General features: G+C 38.8%; 1 protein-coding gene and 1 long non-coding RNA gene across 2 annotated transcripts in view; one reads left to right on the plus strand and one right to left on the minus strand.

Moving 5' to 3' along the window:
- Positions 1-1,660: 1,660 nt before the first annotated feature.
- LOC124236113 (uncharacterized) lies at positions 1,661-23,657 on the minus strand. The gene is made up of 3 exons (XR_006887646.1): positions 23,429-23,657; positions 7,655-7,729; positions 1,661-1,793 (listed from the first exon to the last, which is right to left on the minus strand). It is a non-coding gene; the product is annotated as an uncharacterized LOC124236113 (long non-coding RNA).
- Positions 23,658-23,711: 54 nt separating this feature from the next.
- The window catches only part of CC2D2B (coiled-coil and C2 domain containing 2B), a 101,449-nt gene continuing 100,672 nt past the window's right edge, over positions 23,712-24,488 (plus strand). The window contains exon 1 of the mRNA XM_046652824.1: positions 23,712-23,814. Within this exon, the coding sequence (XP_046508780.1) occupies positions 23,712-23,814 (103 nt within the window). The remainder of the gene's footprint in view (positions 23,815-24,488) is intronic.

Genomic DNA, 24,488 nt, shown 5'->3' on the forward strand with positions numbered 1-24,488 from the left:
TGATGAACAAAACAACTGGTTATATATGTGGCAGTTCAGTAGTGGCTGTAAATGCAAGGCCTTGAAGAGGAGATAGATTGTTGGACAAGGGCGGAGAGAAAAAAATTCCAAGTTTATGGAACAATTTGAGGCACAGAATCAAGAATGAGTATAAAATGTTCCTGAGATATACCTAACTAGAGGGGATGGTATGTTGTAAGGGACTGAGAAGAGCAAGGTGAGAAGGGGGCCAGATTAAACTGGACCTTGAAAGACAGGGAGAGGAGTTTACATGTGATACTTTAACGGCAGACGAAGTGAAGAGACGGCAGAGAGAAGTGAAGAATTTTTTTAGGAAGGAAATGGAATTGGCATGAAAATTATGTTTAAGGACAACTAATCAAAGAATAAAAAAAGAGCAGTTGTTGAATAAACAGGTAAAAGACCTGGAGACTTCATGACACATGTCAGAAGAAAAAATCTACAGGTTTTAGCCTTTGACCTGATGTAGGATACCAGGAAGACAGAGAACTCAAGGAATTTGAACGTGATTGACAGGCTAAGTATTGGTGCTTTCAGGAGAAATAGGGAAATTGGAGAGATTGCTAATGTGTATTTCTGGGAAGGCGTGGTATGGAAGCAAAGAAATGATGGTATGTTTAGTTTCGTGTATGTTGAAATATGAAATGGCAGCAAGGTATCCAAGACAGAATGTCTCCTAATCAGGGCAGGAATGACAGATGACATCTTTGATGGCAGCAATCCAATTGAAAAGCAAGGTCCAAGAGTTCTTTTCCTCTAGAGCAAGGTTTTAAAACTCTTGCTCTCGGTGCTGGCCCAGTGGTGCAGCGGTTAAGTTCACACACTCCGCTTCTCAGCAGCCCGGGGTTCGCCAGTTCGGATCCCGGGTGCGGACACGGCACCGCTTGGCAAGCTATGCTGTGGTAGGCGTCCCACATATAAAGTAGAGGAAGATGGGCACGGATGTTAGCTGAGGGCCAGGCTTCCTCAGCAAAAAGAGGAGGACTGGCAGTATTTAGCTCAGGGCTAATCTTCCTCAAAAAACAAACAAACAAAAAAACTCTTGCTCTCCAAAGTCCTACTGTCCCTAAGATTGGAGATGGGGAGGGGAGGACTGGTGAGTGATGATGAGGCCTAGTGGATCCTTAATCTCCTGCTCCAACCAGCACAACTCCCTGTTTATTTTCTTTACATAACGGGCTTCAGAGCAAGATTTAGTTGAAAGGATTTTGCTGCTAAAGAAAGTTCAAAAAACACTGTTGTAGAGTAATACCTATCTCGCATTTTTCCTTTTCTTTATCCTTTTCTCTTTTGCTCTCTTTTCTATCTATTGCTGTTTTTCCCCCTTTATTTTGTTGCCTTGCTCCCCTTTTTCTTTTCTTTTCTATTTCCATCTACATTTCTTTCTTTTAGTTATTTTGTCCTCTTAAAAGAATAAAATTCTGTTTTTTTCCCTCTCTGTACAATCCATGATTTCAGAAAAACGATACTGTATGATTGTGTGAAGGATTAAGAAGATCTCTAGATCACACACGGGAAATTCTGAAATTTATATTAAAATAACCAAGAGAGTATCTCAATTCACCTTCCAAATGCAGTATTAAAAAATCTTTTCTATTACAAGACCTATCCATGATAACAAAATACATGTGTAACTTTACCTTAACTTCATAATATCTTGTGGTGTATGTTAAATCGGTAATTAATCCAAGCTCCACATTTAGTGCTTTTATTGCACTAATTAAGTCTTTTGGTGTAAACTTCTGGGTTGGACTAAGTCTCTGATTAACTACCTATAATGAAAAATGAACAATAAGGTTACAAAATACAGATAAAATGTAAATTAATAACAGAATAAACAAGGAAAAAAAATATAAGAAGGTAAAAAGAATCAGTGAAAACTTTCATAGCTTTAAAAACATTGGCAAAACTTTTAACTAATTAGAGCTGTGAGATGAGCCTAAACACACTTACATCCTTTGCTTCAGTGATTTCCTGTCTAGGAAATTATCCTAAGGCAATTATCAGAGACATGGGGGGAAAAGAGATTGGGTATAAGGACATTCACTGCGCCAGTATTTATAATGGTAAAAACACTTTGTACAAAGGGGTCCAAAACAAAGGATTACAAGTAAATGCTGCAATTTATGAAGTTTTGAGGAGCTTTAGAAAAATAATCTGCTATTATCTCTCCTCAGAATAATTAAAAGAAATTGTGAATTCCTGGTTATTTCCTTGAAGCATGTTCAGTTTGCAAGATATCTAAGGGCTTTCTGGGTCCCCTAAAGTGATGGGTGAAGAACCTGCACTGAAGCCTGAACCTCAGGGGCTGCATGAGATCTCCACAGATACATAAAACACACATACTGTATGTCCATAAAATATCTTATAACTCACAGAGTGGTGCTGTCCAACACAAATATCACACAAGCCACCTATGTAATTTAAAATTTTCTAGTAGCCATATTAAAAAAGTAAAAAAGAAACAGATGAAACTAATTTTAACATTTTAACTCAATATATCTAAAATATTATTTCAACATGAAATTAATAAAAAATTGTTGAGAATTTTATTTTTTACTAAGCCTTCAATATCTGGTGTATATTTTACACTTAGATCACATCTCAGTTTGGATTAGCCACATTTCAAGTCTCAATAGCCACATGTGGTTAGTGGCTACCATACTGGAAAGCACAGTCTTAGAGTATTCCACATCTCCTCCAAAGAGTCTCAAGGCCTACAGCCACTGGTTCTGGAAGTACAACAAAGAGGAGCTAATTAAAACTTTCTACGTTAGCTGGTTTAGTTTAGAATCTACGTGAGGACTTTCCTAAGAAACCTCTTCAGGCTGTGTTCATCTTCAGAAATTCAGGAAGTGCCTCATTCAACTAATATTAATGGGTTTGATTCTAATAAAATTCTTCCCAATTAGCAAAAATCAAATTTGCTCTAGTTGACATCCCTAACTTTCTATATGAGGATATCATCTCCTTCATAATTAAAATAAAAAGTTTAAATAGGTTTGATGTCTTGTGACAGCCCTCCTTCCCTCTTGTCTCCCTAAATTTCCAGCAGGAGAGGCAGCTGTGGTATCATGAGGTGAACTCTGGAGAGTCATAAGAAGTGAGTACAAGTCTTAGTTCCATTATTACCTTGTTGTGTGACCTCAGAGAAGTCACTAAAGCCCTCTGGGCCCTGGGTTATGTATCTTTAAAATAAGGTGAATTGACTCTATCAGTGATTCCCAACCTAGCTACTCACCATAATCAACAGAAGGAACTTAAAAAAAACCAAAAGAGTGGGGCCATTAACTCAGGGCCAATCTTCCTCAAGCAAAAAGAGGAAGATGGGCAACAGATATTAGCTCAGGACCAATCTTCCTCACCAAAAAACCCCCAAAAAACAAAAGTTTCTAGACACCACCATGAGCTACTGAAACAGTTCTCTGGGGGGTGGAGTCCAGGAACCATTTTTAAGCTGACCTAGTGATTCAAAGGCAGCCAGAGAAGGTAGTCTCAGACTAGTATTTGGAAACCACTGCACTGATTTACCCTTTTATGCACCTTAGCTCTAAAATTAGCTATGTATAGAAGTATGTATGATAATTTCCTCTTTCAAACATCCTAATCTGAAGTCCGAAGGCTGAATTAGACAAAGAAAATCATATTCACTTTCTATTAGTTTGAGGCATTTAGAATAGACATCTAAAATGAAGTGAGCCTTATTCTTATTCTCTATGTGTTAGCCTCATTCTGCTTCCAAAGATTTGAATGATCTTTAATTCAGTAACTAAATATAAGATCAGAAGTTAAACTAGTTGCAAATAAATGTAGCTGCAAATAAATATATAAAGCAGATATTTCACTCATGAATTACCAAGACCTGATTATATACTACTTGAGAGTGTTCTGCAAGCCCTTCCTTCACCTTTCTTTATACTATCTTCCTCCTCGCCTCTACCTTATGAATAAGTTAGTTGGGAATACACTTCCCTTATAGTTACCCAAATTAGCTGATTTGCAATTTGAACTTCTTTGCTCCAAAGGAATAGAAAAAACCCTCTATATCTGCTCAAAGCTGATCAACCAAATCATCTGTTCTCTTTCCCCAAAATGTCCAGAACTTAAAAGGACCTGCAGAACATGAGGAAGTACGCTTCTGACGACTATTAATCTGACTTTAGGTGAAGGTAGGTACCATTTATAGAAAGCTTAATGGCCAATCACAAAATAATCCTGTCTAGAGATACAATCAAGGTCATTAGCTATACTAACAAGGAAGGGGGAAAAACCCTGAGAAACAGGTCAAAGTCTTGGATCCTGTTGCTGTAGCTGACCCTGTCAGTGCCTTGCCCATTCCCCTTAGCATGTTCCAGGCATGTTGCAGCATCCTACAGAAAGCACCCGGGACTATCTACCTGAGGGCTTTCTCTGGTCTGTGCATGCACAGGGTAGGACAGAGAAGTTTTAATGCCTGCAAGAAAAGCCCTCAGTCAAAGATAGATGACAATATGAGGATAAATACCCTAACTTCCTCATCCCTTGAGTTGGATATCTCTGAAGTGTATTCTAAACTATCTGAGTCCCGTAGAGATATTGAGCTTGTCCAAAGTGATAACCTGAGACAACACATCCTTTACTGGCTTCCTTCACTGTCCTGTTTCACGCATGCCATCATTCCCTCACTGGTGCTTCCTGAGATCACCTCCCTAATAAACCACTTGAATTCAAATGCTTGTCTCAGGGTCTGCTTGGGGGGAACCCAAATTAAGACCACTTATAAAATTAGAATCCAAAATACAGGTTGGTCTACAGTGAGAGTTACAGTTAAAACACATACATTCACACAAGGGAAGTCACAGAATGCATACTATTGGGACAGCAGCAAAGATCCTTGTGATTAAGGTCAGAGGCTTAGAAATCACCAGATCAACATGGGCTTGAGTCCCAGTTCTATCACTATTAGCTATATAATTTGGACAAGTTACTTTCCTCTCTAAGCTTCAGTTTCAATATCTTAGACTTCATCATAGAACTGTTGTGAGGATTATTAGCTATATAATTAGCTATAGCTAATAATCCACTATTAGCTATATAATTTGGACAAGTTACTTTCCTCTCTAAGCTTCAGTTTCAACATCTTATACTTACATCATAGAACTGTTGTGAGGATTAAATGGGATAAATGCACAAATGTCTAATACAGGATCCAGTGCCTATTAACCTATACATAAATGGCAGGTAAGTGTTTTCTTACATCGAAGTGGAGAAGTGGAAGTCTGCTTCATTAATGAGCTACACTGACTGAACTATAGGCATCTGGAAAGGACTGCTTAGAGGGCACACATAAGATACAGGCTAAAAAGTGGAGAGATGTAACTCCTTGTCACCAAGGACTTCAAACATTTCAAGAAGGGACTATCCTGCTTTGCTCCACTGGGTTTTTTTGAGGAAGATTAGCCCTGACCTAACATCTACCACCAATCCTCCTCTTTTTGCTGAGGAAGACTGGCCCTGAGCTAACATCTGTGTCTATCTTCCTCCACTTTATGTGTGGGACACCTGCCACAGCATGGCTTGACAAGCAGTGTGTAGATCTGCACCCGGGATCCAGACTGGCAAACCCTGGGCCGCTAAAGCAGAATGCATGAACTTAACCGCTGCGCCACCAGGCTGGCCCCTCCACTGGAATTTTTGCATCAAATCCAATTTGAAATAAAGTATTAACCATGAATTGAAAATAATTTTGTAGTAGAGTTCTCACTAAAGTAATCTGGCAGGATTTTTTTCAATCAAATAGTAATCAGAATTAATCCAAGATTCTTAGAGTATAATTACAACATTAGAGTTAGGAGGGATCTTGGAATTGAGGCTCTCAAAGATTCAATTACTTGTCCAATGTCACAGGCTAAATGGCTGTCAAGATTTTAACCCAGAAATTTTCATCTTTATCCAGCTCATGATACCAGGCTGCCTTGTTTGATTAAATACTCATTTTTCTCCTAGATATGAAGGTTCTAAGTTTCCATGTTTATATTAAACAAAGAAGAATAAAGAATTTTTAAAATGTTATCAAATGTCAAACATGGATTACCTGGTGGTAAATATATAATTTTGGTCAGTGTCTATAAACTTAGCAGCATGCTCCTAGACCGTATCTGTTAGTGCTCTCCATGGTGTGTGCTGATGGTACAACGGGTTTGATATTTGTATTACATGGTCAATAAGACAAAACTGCAGTTAGCATAATGTACTACAAAGCCAAATATAAATTTTAAAAATTAATTCAATTTGGCAATAAAAAGAAAGAAACTACTAGTACATGCTGCAACATAGATGAACCTTGAAGACATGCTAAGTGAAAGAAGCTAGTCACAAAAGGCCACATATTGTACGATTGCAATTATATGAAATGTCCAGAATTGGCAAATCTACAAAGACAGAAAGTAGATTAGTGGTTGTAAGGGGTCGGGGGAGGGAAAAATAAAGAGTGACTGCTAATAGGTACAAGGCTTCTTTTTGAGATGATAAAAATAATCTGGAATTAGTAGTGATGATTACATAACTATGAATATACTGAAAACCACTGAATACTGTAAACTGTATACTTTACAAGGGTGGGTTTTACAGTACAGGAATTCTCTCTCAGCGTGTAACAAACGTAACCTAAAGACCACTGGAAAAAAAAATCCGAGTTAAATCAGGAGTCAAGTATAAAAGATTCTGAACTGTGTGTTCATATTCCTAACGTCTGAGAAAGTAAGAGAAACTAAAGCTGCCATGGTTCTGAGGCCATATAAAACATGGCATGGGTTTCACGTATCTTTTACTTTTTAGGAAATGCTATACAAAGGATTTGACAAATTAATAAAAGAATGCCAATTTTTTTATGTGGGGACGGTACTAAAACCAACTTTATTTTTGGATTATAACTTTTAAATAGGTAGCATACTATAAAAAACAAAAATAACATTAGGATTAATTAAAGAGATCTTCTCTCAAAACAGTATTTAATCTTGTTAAATCTGTTTTCAATAAAATAAGTTTAACGGTTAAAAAATTAATTCAACTTGGCAATAAAAAGAAACTAAATATGATACATGCTACAACATGGATGAACCTTGAAAACATTATGCTGAAGAATCCAGTCACAAAAGACACACATTGTGTCATTCCTTTTGTATGAAATGTCCAGAACAGTCAAATCTATGAAGAGAGAAAGCAGATTGGTGGTTGCCTAGGGTGGAGGGTGAGAGTGAGGGAGAAAGAAGAGTGACTGCTACTGGGCATGGGTTTCTATTTTTGGGAAGGGGATGATAAAAATGTTCTAAAATTGTGGTGACAGCTGCACAACTCCACGAATATACTAAAAACCACTGAAATATATATTTCAAATAGGTGAATTTTATGTTATGTGAATTATATATCAATAAAGCTGTTATTAAAAAATTTTCAAAACCACTGTCTTATACAAGCATGAACAATTAATAACTATATGTGTGAAAAAGTTTATTGTTAATCTCCATAACGTCAAACATTTGCTTGAAACTTACATTCACGTTTTTACACAGAAAAGCATAACACTAAGTAAACGTGGATCACATTAGTCTCAATTCTTCTCATTATGAGACAGATAAGAAAATACTATACATACTCCCTTTAAAGGAACTTTAAAAGCAATAAATTGGGTTCCAGGTAGAGGATGTCCAATGGCGTCACAGTCTTCCACCTGTAACAAAAGTAAACAACTACAATTATAACTAAAATATTTTAATGACTCAAGAAGGTAAACAAAAAAGCCATTTTTAAATAAATAGAGCCTAATTTGTTGGTTTGTTGCTTTCTTAGTGCTATCATACATGAAATTTTAATTTACTGCTTCCTCTCTCTCAAAAAAAACCCCAACAATTTAAGGTTTTACATATACATAGCACTTCTACAGTAAATAAGGGAGCACCCATTCCTAATATAAATTTTCAACACACAAAACAATATTTTCTTGTGCAACAGTAAGAGAAGGAAAATAGTTAATGAATTTTACATCATTTTCACTATTAATATATTAAATAAAGAGTGGTAATAGATATTAAATGTGGGAACAATAAGAGTAAAATATGAAAAACTACAATGTTTTAATAAATGGTTAGGAAACAAAATCATTTACTCAACATGATTATTTTAGAGATGTTTTAATTTCTGACTAATCTTGGTTAAAGAACTATAGTTCATTAACTTTAAACATCTTTGTTTACCTATGATGACTTATCATGAATAACAAAGAGAAATCTGGTATCAAAAATCATTCTTTGTCATATAAAAAATTATTCCCTAAGTTATGTTTGATAAATTCCAATTATAACATAGATTTCTTAAATAAGCACTTTTAATTCCCTACTTCTCCAGCTTCACTTTTGCACCATGCTTCCCTCTTCCAGGCTCTGGCTTCATTCTATTTCATTTATTCAGCCCTTCCAATGCTCTCTGCTATTCCTTCTACCCACCATCCACCCCATTTCACCCCCTCAATCACCCTCAAAATTTCAGTTTAAATATCAGTTTTCAGGAAAGCCTTTGACATCCATCCACCTACTCCCACTAGACACACCTTTCACCTTCCTTATGGCACTTAACAGTCTGTAATTACACACATAATTTTGTGGTTTTTTGACAAACAGTGGTTTCTCTCTCTATCATAAACTCTGTGAGAGTGACTGTCTGTCTTTCCTCACTCAGTACAGTGCCTACGACACAGCAGATGCTCTATAAATATTAAATAAATTTGGCTTTATAAAATTACTATTTAATGTACTGAAGTGCTTACTTCAATCAATATTAAAAAAGTAATTTATGTATTATTTGTATATATTTTATTTACAGGTAAAAAACAATCTCATCATAATCATAAAAACCAACATTTAAGACTCTCAGAGTCAAATGTCACCTAGATACTGTCATTAAGCAAAATCATTGATTCATTGTTTTGTATCCTCCTCTAATTCTTATGAAACTTAGTTCTCTATCATTCATTTAGCAATTTATCACAATACTGTATTGGATTTTTAGCTAAATTTTATCACATCGTTCCTCTGCTTAAAATCTTTCAATGGTTTTCTTCAGTCTATGCAAGACACACAAGACCTCTCTGACAATCTGGCTTTTCTGACCCACCTGAGGTCATTTTCCCATGCTGAGCAACTTGTCCCATTCTAAACATGTCATGTTTTCTCTTGCTTCTGATCCTCTGCATACCCCTTCTTTCAGGATAGAACTTCCCCATTTCCCCCTGGCCTACCTCTTCTCCAAGTTAACTTCATTGGTTTGTGACACTTTCCCTCATGAACTACATGTCATCCCTCCAGAACCATCAACACTTCTAGAACAATCAAAAAGGTAAGGTTGTGGCCTTTTGGGGTTTTTTTTTGTTTTGCATTTTTTAAACAAGCAATTTGCCTGCAATATTATCCTGAGTCCTGATACCCTACACCTCACATACCTATGTCAAAAGTTAGTATAATAAGAAAGATAAAGAAATATCTAACTTCACATTTGGTATTTGGTGGGAAAATTTTTAAAAAGAACATACACTTGATATGTTAAGTTTTAGACTATGATATATTCAAATTTAAGAAATTCCTCTTTTAAATAGACATTATCCAGTCTGAAGAACAGACAGCAAAAGAATGAAGAAAAATTAACAGAGATTCAGAAAGCTGTGGGACACCATCAAGTTCACTAACATATATGTAATGTGACTCCCAGAAAGAGAAGAGAGGAATAAAGAGCTGGACAAAAATATTTGAAGAAATAATGGCATAAAACTTATCAAATGTGATGAAAACCTTCAACTAAACACCTGAGAAGCTTACTTAACTACAAATAGGCTCAACTCAAAGAGATATACACCAAGACACATAGTCAGACTGTTGAAAAACAAAGATGAAGGAAAAACCTTGAAAACAACAAGAGAAAACAACACATCACATATAAGGGAATCTCAATAAGATTAACAACTAACTTCCCATCAGGAATAATGAAGGTCAGAAGGCAGCGAATGACATTCAAATGCAGAAAGGAAAACTACCATCAACCAAGAATTCTATATCCAGCAAAACTATCTTTCAGAACGAGTGATTACTATGTTCCAGCAGTCCTTTCCTTTGCAAGAATAGAAATTAGATTTTGATAATTTATAAGAATTGAAAAACACAGTTTCTCAAGTTTTTAAATACAACTGAAATGCCACCAAAATCCAATAACAAAGCAATAATGTTGAAATAGGTTTCTTTCTCTTTAGAAATTAGAAAATGACTTCTATCAAAAGTCATTATAAACAAAAGGCCCATTTTTGCCTTTAAATAACTAACTCTGATAATTTTACTTGTGACATATAAGATAATTTCTTTGATGGTATTCTTCCCTGTGGAATGAGATGCTCTTCAATACTTATGACATTTATCCTTTTCTCAACAGTACATCTAATTCCACTATCATAAATGACATTCCTTTGTGACTATGATAATTCCACAAACATGTTCATCTTTGGTTTTGACATCCAGCAGAGAGCTATTCCTCAAGCATTAACAATACAAGGAAGTATGGAAGTAATATGGAAGAAATTTTAGACTGTTCTGTCCTAAAAAAGTCCCCTTTGAGTTCTTCCTCTCTGAACAGCCATTTCTATTAACTCAATGAATCATATAATTCCACAAGCTATTATATGTCTTAATCTCTAAATTTTTTTCTGATGTCTTATCCCTACAACAAATACTCTAAGCTCCTTTAAGACAGAAAGAATTTATGCTTCCTTTATATCCCCAAAGAGCACTTGGCATGGCAGTATGCATACAGTATATTCAATAAACTTTTCAGTTTACAGAAGATACATTAAGATGTGGGCATAAAAGCACCAACAGAGGGCTGCCTCAGTGGCATAGTGATTAAGTTTACATGCTCCGCCACCAGTTCGGACCCTGGGCACGGACCCACGCACCACTTATCAAGCCACACTGTGGCAGGTGTCTCACATATAAAATAGAGGAAGATGGGCACAGACATTAGCTCAGGACCAATCTTCCTCAGCAAAAAGAGGATTGGTGGCAGGTGTTAGCTTAGGGCTAATCTTCCTCAAAAAAAAAACACCAAAAACAAATATTTCCCTGAGCCATAAACCAAACTAAAAACCAAGTAGCAATATCTTACTTGCTTGAAACAGTGTCTATACCACATACCAAACAAATAAGCAATCAAACAAATAAATGCAAAGTATAAATAAGTGAGGTCATTTCACTAATGCTGATTAGCCATCTCCGGAACCAGAGCTCAACCACATTCTGGTGACAATTGAAAAGTAGTTAGAAGTAATAACAATTTACATTCCCAGACTTTCACTTCTCTCAGAAGCTTTCATGGATATCATCTCATTTATTTCTCATATGGCACTATATGAGATAGCGTATTTTTTAGGGAGGTATTATTTATCCCCACTTGAGAGATGGAAAAAATGAGGCCAAGATTGATTGGAATTGCCTAGTATCACACCAAATTAATGGTAAAGTCAAGACTTGAATCTTGGTCCTGTCACTCCTCTTCTAAGGCACATTCTATATCTGGGGCAAAAGAGGTAGAAAAGTGTAGGAAACTCTTTGTTCAGGAAGGAAGGGGGGATTCACCCTTGAACTTTTAGCTTTTTAGAGAGAGCAATATACTCTCCAAGCAATGAGAAGGAACTAAAAAAGATGAAGCATCCACCCCAGGGTGGAAGTTTAAGCTTTTTAGAGTTTCTTCCTGATTCCTGTGCTATTTTCTTAGAATACTGTGCCTGATTCTATTTTTTAAAAATCCCCCACATCACAACCTTATCACAGATGCCTATGAAAATAAAATTTGCTTAGCATTTGCATTTGTAAAGGACACATATTTTTAGATAAATTGTTACCTACCCTGCTAGGTCCTCATTACATTCTCATTCTCTGATTAAATGAATACATATTTGTTCCTATTCTATAGAAAAGGAAACTAAAGCAAATTATTATAAAATTATTCACCCAAAGTTATACACCTCAGTAGCTGGAGAGGTAAGACTAGGATAGAATCCAAAGTACTCCCATTTCAATGGTTTCTAACCTTCTAAAGCGTCTTTAATACAAACATTTAAAAATGTCTTAATCCTTCTATACTGTAGGAGCAGCTACACTTTTAAAAGACGATTACAACTAGGATTTCTTTTTTCTAAAGTATTTTACCCAAATCACCCATAACTTAGCATATAAATAAATTAATTTTTCATCTAAACAAATATTCGGTCACTGGTAGCAAGGGATGTTTTCTAAGAAGGCAGAGGATTATTAGGAAAGTTAAAATCAGCCTTCAAGTCAAGACTTTACCTGCCAAGTTTTGAATCCCTCTTGAAAACCTGTACATTTTTAGTCTGTACCACCTCCTTGGCTAAAATGTTCCATGAATTTTCTACTCACTGGACGAAGGAGTAGGTGGAGAAAGAGAAGGCTGGTTCACAGAAAAGGAACAGAGGCTGCAATGACAGAGTTACAAAACAACTGACACATTGGAGGAGGATGGGTAGTGAAATTCAGTGATTAGAGCACAGGAAAGTGGTGTGAGATCAAAAGCAAAGGTCTTTTGGGACCCATCCCTTTGCTTAAACCCTTCAATCTCTTAGTTAACCTTAGTAATTGTAACAACTTTCTATCGATCTCCTTTTCGTTCTTACCACTTCACTCTAACCTTATCACTTCACCCCTGGATAAGTGCAGTGGTCTCTCATGTGTCTCCTCTGCCTTTCAGATCCCACCCTCCCACCCCCACCACAATTTATTCCACCTGCTATCTATCTCACCGTTATAGAAACCTTCTGTAAATACTGTTACTACAGGGTAAATTCAAGTCTGCCGAGACCCCTTCAGAGCCCTATATTATACAGCCTTATCCCACAAATTGAATCTTACCTTTCATCACAGATCCCACCTGTCTCCCAGTCTAGCAGGTCTCCATCGGAACCCACAAATATATGAAGTGTTTTGTGCCTTTCCCTAGGCTCTTGACCATCTAAATTAGGGTTCTGCAACTGGGCACTAATGACATTTTGGGCTGAACAATTCCTTGTTGTGGGGGCTGTCTTGTGCTCCATAGGATATTTAGTAGCATCCATGGCCTCTACCCACTAAATGCTCCAAGTTGTGACAACCAAGTACGTCTCCAGACATTGTGAAATGTCTCCTGTGGAAAACAAGTGCCCCTGGTTGAGAAGCACCAATCTCAATCCAAGTCTTGCTTCAAGCCTTAACTCAAGTCCTATAAGAAACCTCCAATCAACGTAGCCCATAGCCATCTCTCCCTTTTCTAAAGCTATATGAAATGCCTATTGATATGCAAGACAAATTTTTTTCAACGTTTCTTGACTATATGTTCCATCAACACTAGACTTCATGTATATTATATCTTTACAACTGAAATCATTTAGGTATGAAAAAGTATCATATATTAATAATTCCAAATGGTAGATCATGCTCAAATAACCTCAGAATACAACTACGTGAACTTTTAAAGATCCTGAGGAAGTTGAAAATTAACCAATCAGCAAATGTGCTAATTCGTGTAAGTATTCAGGTGAATAATCAGACAGAGGCATCAAGTCTTAACTGCTTTTTTCTTTTATTCGAAGCCATTTCAAACATAGGATTTCATTCTACTTCTTATCCCACTCTATAATCCAGTTATCAAAGGTTTTGGTTAACGCCGCAGTAACTTAAGATTTTACACTGTACTGAAATGCCAGACGTTCAACTTAATTTAGTTTACATTTAACTAATTTCACAAAGAATTTTAAGCCATTAAAATACAAATAAAATATAAGTAGAAAATCAAGAACATGTAAACATCAAAAAATACAGATCATAAAGGCCAGTTTAGATGTTGACTGAATTTCATATTTGCCTCTCAGAAAAGCAAAAAGAGAAAGCATTTATACATTATACAATATTTATAAAATATCAAAAAAGAATCAGGCAATACCAAAAAGCAAACATTTTCTATTACTGAATCCTAAAAGAAATCATTCATATCACTGGGAACAACATTCTTCATGACTGAGTATGACTTGGTGAAAATAATTCTTCAAAGAATTAAGGAATATAGTCCAAGTACATAAATTGTGATTGGTTCAGCTTGATCCATCAGGAGGAATGAATGGACTGCACACCCTTGAATTGATCTTCTGTAATAACACTTCTTCTGGTCAAGCTTTTGAGGAAAAATGAAGGACAATTCTGGATCCTACTCTCTCACAGGAATCTGGTGTGCTGTTTTATAGTGCTTGTTGACATGGATCCATACAACTTGAAGGCTTTATATCCAGATCACAGATATAAAGTCAAACCCACAGCATCTAGCACACAGTAAGTGGTGACTATTTCTTCTTAAATCCAGACAGACAATGGGATTGGTACCTTACTGAGCAAGTTAAGGAGCTAGAACTCTCGCCTAGATAGAGGACAAAGCCACCTACACAATGAAAATGCTTAAGTAAGTGCTTGACAGAGTTCTATTCCATAAAGGAGTGGCTCTCTACCAGAGGGATACATAAGAATTTCAAAAACTCTTTACAGAAATGTTAGACATCTTGGTCTCAATCTATGCAAGCTACACCAGAACTGCCAAAAGTGGGGCCTACACAAATGTATTCTGGAAATATTTTGATGGGCATTGCTACAGGACACAGTTAAAAGTAGTTTTGGACTGGAAAATGTCATTCTTTACAGTTGTAAAGACTGCAATGGAAGAATCTCAGTGAATTTCGTCACGAAGAACTTAGCTTCAAAACGTACCCCCAGAATGACTAACCAAACTGACCTAGCTGCATGGAAGTATTTGTTGTGAAGCAAATGAATTTTGAAGAACGTGTGATGTAGTCAGTTAATTTTAAAAGAGTTGACACTAAAATTTTTTCTGATATAGCTACCAAGCCTAATGGCCTCTTGAGGCTACGCCTGTTTTGCAAAAGTAACAGTATGTTATCAGTGTACTGAAGATAATTATGCAAGGGAATATGCAAACACTGCTTTAAAAGTTTTAAATTGTTAGATACATATTAAAAAGAATCCAGAATACAGTCTTATTTTGCACTTTTCAAAATATGTATTTGATCTGCCAAGATATTTGATGGCTTCTTCGAGTTCTACTTCCCCCACGCTTTTCCCCTGCAAAACAAGCACACAAAATGAGAGAGAGAAGAAAAAACGCCCATTCTACAATGAGAAAGGAACTGTGTTTTAGTATGCTGCCAAAATCAATAGTTTGCAATAAATCTTTTGTGATTTTTATCTTTGTTACTTAAAATAAAAGCAAACTGACAAACTTATATAACAAACAGGACAGGTTTTGTAGGAGCATCAATAATATGAGGTGTATGTTAAGTTTACATTCTTTATATCATAACCAATTACTGCCTACTGCTATAAAGGTCAATGTAAGTGGTATACAATAAAACATTAAATTTGACAGATCTTTCCACAAAATTAAATAGGTATAGGAATGATCATCAGTACAGTTATATTTGAACCTGATTTGCTTTTCATTAAAAAAAATGAATTGAGAAGGAAGTTAGCATAGTTTTATTGGGCAACACTAATAAAAATTAGGGTCTAAAATTGAACATAAAAAATTACCCATATTATTACAGCATCTACTTCACAATACAAAAACTCAGATTTATGCAAAGAAAATCAAGTTCCAATTGTACAGCAATTAGAACTCATATGAAAGCTCTATGTGCCACATGCTTTAAAAAAACGTATCAAAAACAGGTATTACAAACAACATACAGTTGCTGAAATTGAGAGGGGTGAATAAATACTTTGTTCAATTCCAAGACATTAACTGCTGACTTTAAATTTTCCTAAGTCACATTCTTCTTGCCAGGCCAGAAATCAGGTAAGTTTATGGCAAACTCGGGTGCTTACTACTGACTTGATCAGGGAGAGTCAGCCAACCTAACATTCAATTCTGTATGGTAATCAGCTGCCTTTATCGACAGGTTCATCTGCACAATGCCATTATTTCTCTAAGTTAGGGGAGATCAACTACCCATTAGGGCACTTCCAATCCTATGGAGAAATGTCAGCAATAAGGTGTGCCAAGTTCTCTTTTGGGGCCTCAAATGGGACTCTCCCTCAACCACTAAATGAAAAAGAATGGTAAATGTAAAAGAATCCCTTTGAAAATCATCCACCTCTCCTTCTATCTCTTTCTCACAATCACGATTAACAGTCTCACTGAAAAACTGAATTGAAGAGTAAGAGAGAGGTCTTGCTAAAGAAGGAGCAATAGTAGGGGCCAGCTCCGTGGCCGAGTGGTTAAGTTCGTGCGCTCCGCTGCAGCGGCCCAGGGTTCGGATCCTGGGCGCGGACATGGCACCACGCATCAGGCTACGTTGAGGCGGCGTCCCGCATCCCACAACTAGAAGGACCTGCAACTAAGATATACACTACGTACAGGGGGGTTTGGGAAGATAAAGCTGGAAAAAAAAAAAAAAAAGAAGATTGGCAACAGTTGTTAGCTCAGGTGCCAATCTTAAAAAAATAAAAAATAAATTAAAAAAAAGGAGCAACAGTAAATCTAAACTTCAATTAGTTTTTGTCCTGTTTGTTATATAAGTTTGAGTCAGTTTGCTTTTATTTTAACAAAGATAAAAATCACAAAAGATTTATTGCAAACTATTGATTTTGGCAGTATACTAAAACACAGTTCCTTTCCAATTGTAGAACGAGCATTTTTTCTTCTCTCTCTCATTTTGTGTGCTTGTTTTGCAGGGGAAGAGCGTGGGGGAAGTAGAAGCTAGTCTCTTGTGTCAATATAGTGAAACTTCAATTAAAATAGATTTTCTGGATTCCTTTCCAGAGATGGATTCAACAACTCTGTGATGAGGTCAGGAATCTGCATTTTAAATAAGTACTCCTGGTAATTCTGACGCTGGTAGTCCAAGGACAACACTGAACAAAGAAGGTCCATGGACAAGTAGTACACTGCCAGGTAGCCCAGTCCATTTTAGGCAGATTGAAGAACAGAAACAAGGTATGAAGACATCAATGTGTATGGTGTGCCTGGGAAACAGGTGCTTAAGTCCCTTAACCTTACTGGTCCTCATTTTCCCCATCTGATAAGTGAAGAGTTGGACCACACTGTCTCTCAGGTCCTTCCCAAAGTTAATATGTGATCATCACCCAAAATATCCAGGAATCACGGTTCACTGTTACCTGAAGATACTGTGCTAATTGCTACTCATTTATTCACTCAACAAACTTTTATAAGTACTAACGAATGAAGAGATTCAAACCTCAAACAGTGTTTAGTCTGGTGCAGAGACAGGCAAGTAATTACCACACAGTGTCACAGGGGAAGGAATTAGGTATGGCATCACAAAGAAAGTAACACTTGATGGGGTCGGCCTGGTGGCAAAGAGATTAAGTTCGCGCACTCTGCTTTGGCGGCCCTGGAGTTTGCCGATTCAGATCCTGGGTACGCACCTAGGCACTGCTTATCAAGCCACGCTGTGGCAGGCATCCCACACATAAAATAGAGGAAGATAGGCACAGATGTTTGCTCAGGGCCAATCTTCCTAAAAAAAAAAAAGGAAAGTAACACTTCAGCAGAAACTTTATGGGGGAGAAGGGGTGGCATTCCAGCAAGCAATAGCACATGCAAAGGCATTGAGGCATGATGCCACATGCTGTGTCCAGGATACAAAAAGCAGTTTGGGATGGCTGTAATACAATGTGCATGCCCCAGAGTGGTGGAAAATGAAGCTTTGGAAGAAAGGAGACACCTCATAGATGCCAGGCAAAGAGCTCAGATTTTATCATACAGAGGGACTGATAGCAGGGGATCAGGCCTGCATTTTAAGGAGACAGTTCTGGTGATAGGGTAAAGAATGAACCAGAAGGGGGCAACCTGGAGACAAGGAAATCAATTAGGAGGCTACTGTCAAGAGATGACGGCTGATAAAGCACAGCAATGACGATAAAGATAGGCTTCAAAGAATAGCTGTTTAGGATTCAGTTTCAAATAACCTGATGACTGTGTGTGGGATATTTAAAAAAAATGAAATTTCAGAATTGTTCTTAGTTTGAACTTTGGTGACAATAGATACTGGCTTCATTCAAAAAATAGGAAATACAGAGAATAAGTTTTGTGAGGCAAGGTTGGTTTTAAACTCCACACATTTTGGGTGCTTTGGACACTTGGGTAAGGGTGTCACAGACAGTCTGGAGCTTGGGTAAGGAGTCTGGGCTAAGGACAGATTTGAGAATCATTATCCTATAGACTGTAGTTGAAGCTATGAGACGAGCCAAGAGAACACAAAATGAAAGGAGAAAAGGATCAAGGACAAAATCCTAGAGAACAACAGTTAAGGGGTGGACAGAGGAGGAGTTTTGGGTTTTTTGCTTTTTGCTCTTCTTAAGATGAACTTGAGTACTTTATATGCCAAAGAGGAGAACTTAAAAAATCCGAGAAAAAGAGATTAGAGCAAGACCCAGAGGAATTGGGATAGAAAATTAAAAGTGATCTAAGAGGTGGGAGAAGAACAGTAGAAACTGATGTTAGAGAAACCAAGGAAGGAAACTTCAAGACTGGGAAGTTGTCTCTCTACAGAGCTAAGTGCATTTTCGGAGGTCTAACAAGACACACTGGATTTGGCAACTAGAAAGTCCTTGGCGGCACAACAGGTGATGGAAGCCAGAACACTGTGGATGGAGGAGCTAACAGGTAAGGAGGGAGGGGAGAGATTACTCCTTCTACGAGTTTGGCTGTGAAGGAGAGGAAAGAAAGAGAGCAGAAATCAGAAAATAATCCAAGTGGAGGAGTTTTCTTTTTGCGAGAAAGGGGAGGTGAAGCCAGTGCCGGGAGGTGGGAAAAGGTTATATTAAAGATGAAGAAAGGTTAAATGATGTCTCCCAGGGGAGTAAGAATGAATGGAGGGGCTGGCCCTGTGGCCAAGTGGTTAAGTTCGCGTGCTCCACTGCAGGCGGCCCAGTGTTTTGTTGGTTCGAATCCTGGGCGCGGACATGGCACTGCTCATCAAACCACGCTGAGGCAGTGTCCCACATGCCACAACTAGAAGGACCCACAACAAAGAATATACAACTATGTACTGGGGGGCTTTGGGGAGAAAAAGGAAAAAGATAAAATCTTAAAAAAAAAAAGAATGAATGGAATCTAGGACACATATAGGATCAGCTGTGGATAGGAAAAAAGTGTACCTCTGCATCTGAGACAGGAGAGAAGGATATCTGCTGATGAAGCTGGCAGTCAGTGTTGCAGTTCCTGTGTGAGAGTCTATTTCCTCTGAAAAAGCAAAGCCAGCCGCTGAAAGTACAAGGTCAAAAGTGGGGTAGAAGGTTTAAGGAATGATAAAAGTTAGAACAGTTGCTGTGGGCGGGAAAGGAAAAGAAAGGCTGAGCTACCTTATGGAGCATGACATACTGTCATAGCAATAACCTAGTTGTGTGATTTTCACTTCTAGAATTTAGTTACTTTTATATATATATAAGTTGAAAAAGCAAATGGCTAAGAGTAGAGAGCATGCTGGAGAAAGTGGAAGAAAGACAACAGCCAAGGGAATTTTAGATACTGGTGTGAGTAAATAATGAACCAAGTGGTGTGGCTAGACAAGAAAGAAAGTTAACCTAGGTAGAGGCTAATGATGATAAAAGCATAGTCAAGGGACAGGGTCTTCATGAGGTCAGAGATTAAGTATAGAAAAATATGGAAGAGGGAGAAAGAGATGAAAGAAAAAGAGGGAGGAGAGAAGAATGCTAGAATTTAGGATTTTTAACATTGAACAGTTTTAGATGTTATGGTCCTGCAGACAGTCAGTCATGGCAGTAAGTTAAGGGATGCCGAAACTGTGATGCTCATGAAATTATTTGGGTGGTTACCAAGTATGATAGAAACAAGAAGCAGGGTGGGATTTACTAATCTCCAAATCTTAAACGAAACTTTCAGAATACTGTTTCAGTGTCAAGCTGCCAGAGACACTGGACTTTATTTGGTTACTAAGGTTAAACATCAGTATTAGTTTTGGTGACTATACCATTAAAACTCTAAGAAACTCAGGCAACCAAAAAGATTAACCATGTTTATACTCTTCTGTCATTAATATATACATTCAGAAAATAAATTGAATCTTAAAAACTCATGAAAGACTCACACGAGGTAACTGTAAATTTCAAAGGAGAATTAACGATTACTCCCTTGAAGCATGAAAGATATAGTGTGGAACACAGGGCAGTATTTTAATTTCTAGATAATACGTTTATAGAATAAGGCTTAAAAATATAGATCGGTTCTGGGGCCGGCCCAGTGGTGCAGCAGTTAAGCGCGCACATTCCGCTTCAGCAGCCTGGGGTTTGCCGGTTCGGATCCCGGGTACAGACATGGCAACACTTGGCAAGCCATGCTGTGGTAGGCATCCCACATATAAAGTGGAGGAAGATGGGCACGGATGTTAGCTCAGGGCCAGTCTTCCTCAGCAAAAAGAGGAGGATTGGCAGCAGATGTTAGCTCAGGGCTAATCTTCCTCAAAAAAATAAAACCCTTTAGAAATCCATGGGAAAATTAATTTTTATTTCAAAAAATAATTGCAGACCATCTGACTCCAAATTCAGCTGACTGTAATAATTCAAATCTGATAGTGTTCAAATTAAGTTTGTTAAGCAGCAAGGTTTAGCAAAGGTCATTTCTCATCCTCTCTCTCTCATATCTTTTACTCCCTTCATCCCTACCCTTACCACCCCCTCTAAACAAAACTCATGTCAAAACATTCTATAATTTAAAAGGGCAATTGTACATTTTTTTTATTCTTTCCTAAATCTATCCTAACCAGAGTATCTCTTGTCTGTGGACATATGTATTTTCTTTTTTTCGTTTTTGTGAGGAAGATGGTCCCTGAGCTAACATCCATGCCAACCTTCCTCTACTTTGTAAATGGGACACCACCACAGCATGGCTTGATGAGCAGTGTATAGGTCCATGCCTGGGATCTGAACTTGCAATGCCCAGGCTGCCGAAGCAGAGCATGCAAACTTAACCACTATGCCACCGGGCTGGCCCCCCCTTTTTTTTTGAACTTTGGGAAGAGAGATCATTGGGAGGTAAAAGTAAATCTAAATCCCCAGATAAGAAAATTGATGCTTTAGAGTTACTGCAACTAATGTGTTTAACGGCTTTACAGTTTACAAAACACTTTCATATTTCACTGTCACATTTCACCATAATCCGAGGTGGGAGGTAGGACAGGGAATACTATGATCACCTAGGTTGTACAGGTGACAAAACTGCAGCTCACTGAGTTAAGGGACTCCAGGGATATTTGAGGTGGATTCATCTTCTAAGGTTGATGTCATGAAGGTAACAGTGTTTAGTTTCTGTTTTTTGGGGGGGTTTTTTTGGTTTTTTGCTGAGGAAGATTGACCCTGAGCTAACACCCGTTGCTAATCCTCCCACTTTTTTTGGTATGTGAGCCACTGCCACAGCATGGCCAGACGAGTGGGGTAGGTCCATGCCTGGGAACCGAACCTGGGCTGCCAAAGCAGAGTGCACCAAACTTAACCACTAGGCAACTAGGGCTTGCCCAGTAACCATGTTTTTTGACAAAAGAGTCCTTCACAGCACTGTCTGGCTGGACTCAATATGACATTTTATTCTAGGAACAAGTAATACCATAAGTTAAGGTCCTTCCTCACACTTACCCTTTACAGCTGGAGTTGCAAATTCAAATGCCAGGCAGGTTAACACACAAAGTAAAACATGCCCCAAATAAAGAAATGATAAAATGATAAAAGGCAACTGACAGTAAGCCTCAGTGCCGGAGAGGCTTAGAGGAGGATGGTTGAAGAACTACAGAGACTTTTTCTTCCTAAAGACAGCTACAAATCACTTACAATGACCATTGCCTTCTATGACTGCCATGCACAGATCTGATTTTTCTAAATCTGATTTTTCAAGAAGTCTAGATTTTTATGTGAAATCTCCTGACCCATAAATGACAGAAACTGAAGAAAAAAACAAAAGAAAAAAAGAACTGAATCCAAATAATTTAGCAAGTGAGATGTGGGCCAACAGTATGAGATATCTGCGGGACTGATACTGCTTCCCCCAAAAGACAAAATACTCTTTAAACTTGAAAATACTTAGAGTTGATTTTTTTTACCCCTCTAAACTACAAGCTGTCTGGTGGTAGATCTCAAATTCTGCACGACCTCAATTTAGCCAGTTCATTATTTGGGCTGATACACTTCATAACACTTCGATGTAGTGATCGTAATACATCCCAGTAAATACATGCTTCACGTATTTTGTAAAACACGTACTACTGTACGATGATAATTCCAGAAGTCAGGTGTACTTACGGAACACCACAGATTACATGTTATTTGCACATGCACACATATTCTATTTAGCCCATAATGTTGCTACGTAAAGAAAGTATTTCTTAACTTTTTCCTTCTTTCTCCACTAGATTGTTCCTAAATTCCTACACTGGAAGAACTCTAGAAAATCAAAACGGGAGACCCAACAAGGATTTTATTTAAAATGACACTCTGGCCACATGATTTCGAGGCTCGGACACCTTTAGTGCTGTGCAGTTGTTTCAGATTCTAAGGTGAGTAGAACTTCTATTTCTACTTATGCCATAATGGATCAATATCACTTGAAACACTTTTTTTGCAGCAGCAGTTTCTTCACTTCCACATCTCCCCTTTCCCAAATATACAAGGTCGTTAGAAGTTTTAAACACTAAGTTTCTCTAGAATTAAAGCGCCAAGCACAGCGCCTGACATAGAAGGCAGCTAATCGACATTTGTCGAACGTTTGAGTGAACGAAAGCCTACCCAACCGCGCTGTGCTGCCTCCTGTGCGAGCAAGTTCGCTAACTTCATCCCCGCCAGAGATTCCCAGGGCAAATTTCAAACCACAGAATCGTTTATTTAACTCGTTATTTTAACATGGGGTGACTCACTGGGATAAGAAAATAAACAAATGTAGGCTGTTTCGCTTATTATGCAAAGATGACATGACACGAGTGAGCATGTCCAGCATGCCTTATTTTGACTTTTAAAAGGATTAAATTGCTTAACTAATAGCAAAAAAAAGAACCGCCGGCACAGGTAGGGCGGTCTTCGGGATGCCACATGCAAAGCGCTTCAAATCAAAGAACCTCTCCCCTCCCGATAAGGCAGAGGCGGCGGGAGAGCGGAGGCGCGCCCCGCATGCCCGTCAGAGGCTCGACGGCGCGGGCGACGGCTCGTCCACGGCGGGCTCGGGAGCATCCTCCCCCGGGAACGCCCGCTCCTCTGGCGACGCCGCTGGTCGCCGCGGGCCCGCGCCGGCCGGGAAGCTTGCGGCGGATACTCACCCGTCAGGGACACTGTTCGTCTTCACCATGGCTCCCACGACCCAAGCCACCCTGCTCTCAGGTTTCTTCCAGAACTGACGCCGGGGCACCTGTGGTCACTGGGGCACACACCCAGGCGGCGGGTGGCCAACGCCGGCGGCTCCCGCCAGGCGCGCTAGGCAGTAGCGGACTCCGGCACCTCAATTCGACCCACAAGCCCAGGCATCGAGCGAACCGACTAGCGCACATAAGTTTCCCGAAGACGCACACTCGGAACCTGGCCGGCCGAGGGGCCGCATTGCGCATGCTCCTGGACCGCCTTGACGTCAAGCCCCGAGGAGCGAGCGCACCGCTGGAGGCGGGCGGGGGGCGTGGGTGCGGACGTCAGGAACGGTGCGGGGCGGTTGGTGACCTCTCGTAGCCGGCGGTAAATGGTGCGTCCTGCCTTGGCTGCCTAGACATAGCAAACGTGCACAGTCCGTCAAGGTGAATGTAGTACTGCCCGTTAAAGCCCCCCTGACCCTTACCTGTCAGACACTCCAGTCTTTTGTTTGGTTGGAGCCCTACTCTTAAAAAAACCAGTGGAGGGGCCCCGGTAACCAGGGCCACACCCGCACGGGCTGCTGGGACTTGTAGTCCCCAGGACTTGGCCGACCTGTCAGTCATCCTCTTTGGGAGTTGATAACCAACTCCATTTCACAGCATTCGAGAGCAATGCTTGATTTGCATCAAATCCGGGTCCATATTACTTTTTCAGTGCCTACTGTGGGCTGAACACCTTGCTAGGATTGGCGGAGGGTAGATGAGTTCATGCTTCCAGCCCTCGTCCTCACTTGAGGGTAAGTCGAAAGATGAACTTATGAGGTAGAATGTAGTGAACAAAAATTACGTGTAATCAGTGCCACTTGGGCTCATAGAAAGGCCAGAGTCAGAAAAACCTTCCTGGAAGATGTGGGGTTTGAATAAGGCCTTGAAACGTGGAATGCTCTAATAAGGGGGAAGTTGTACAAATCAAAGGACGGAGGTGGCAGGGAGTATAAAGAAGAGTTGGATCTGACTGTAGTCGAAGGTTTATGTTGGA

Source organism: Equus quagga, chromosome 2, assembly GCF_021613505.1.
Source record: "Equus quagga isolate Etosha38 chromosome 2, UCLA_HA_Equagga_1.0, whole genome shotgun sequence".
Classification (NCBI taxonomy): domain Eukaryota; kingdom Metazoa; phylum Chordata; class Mammalia; order Perissodactyla; family Equidae; genus Equus; species Equus quagga.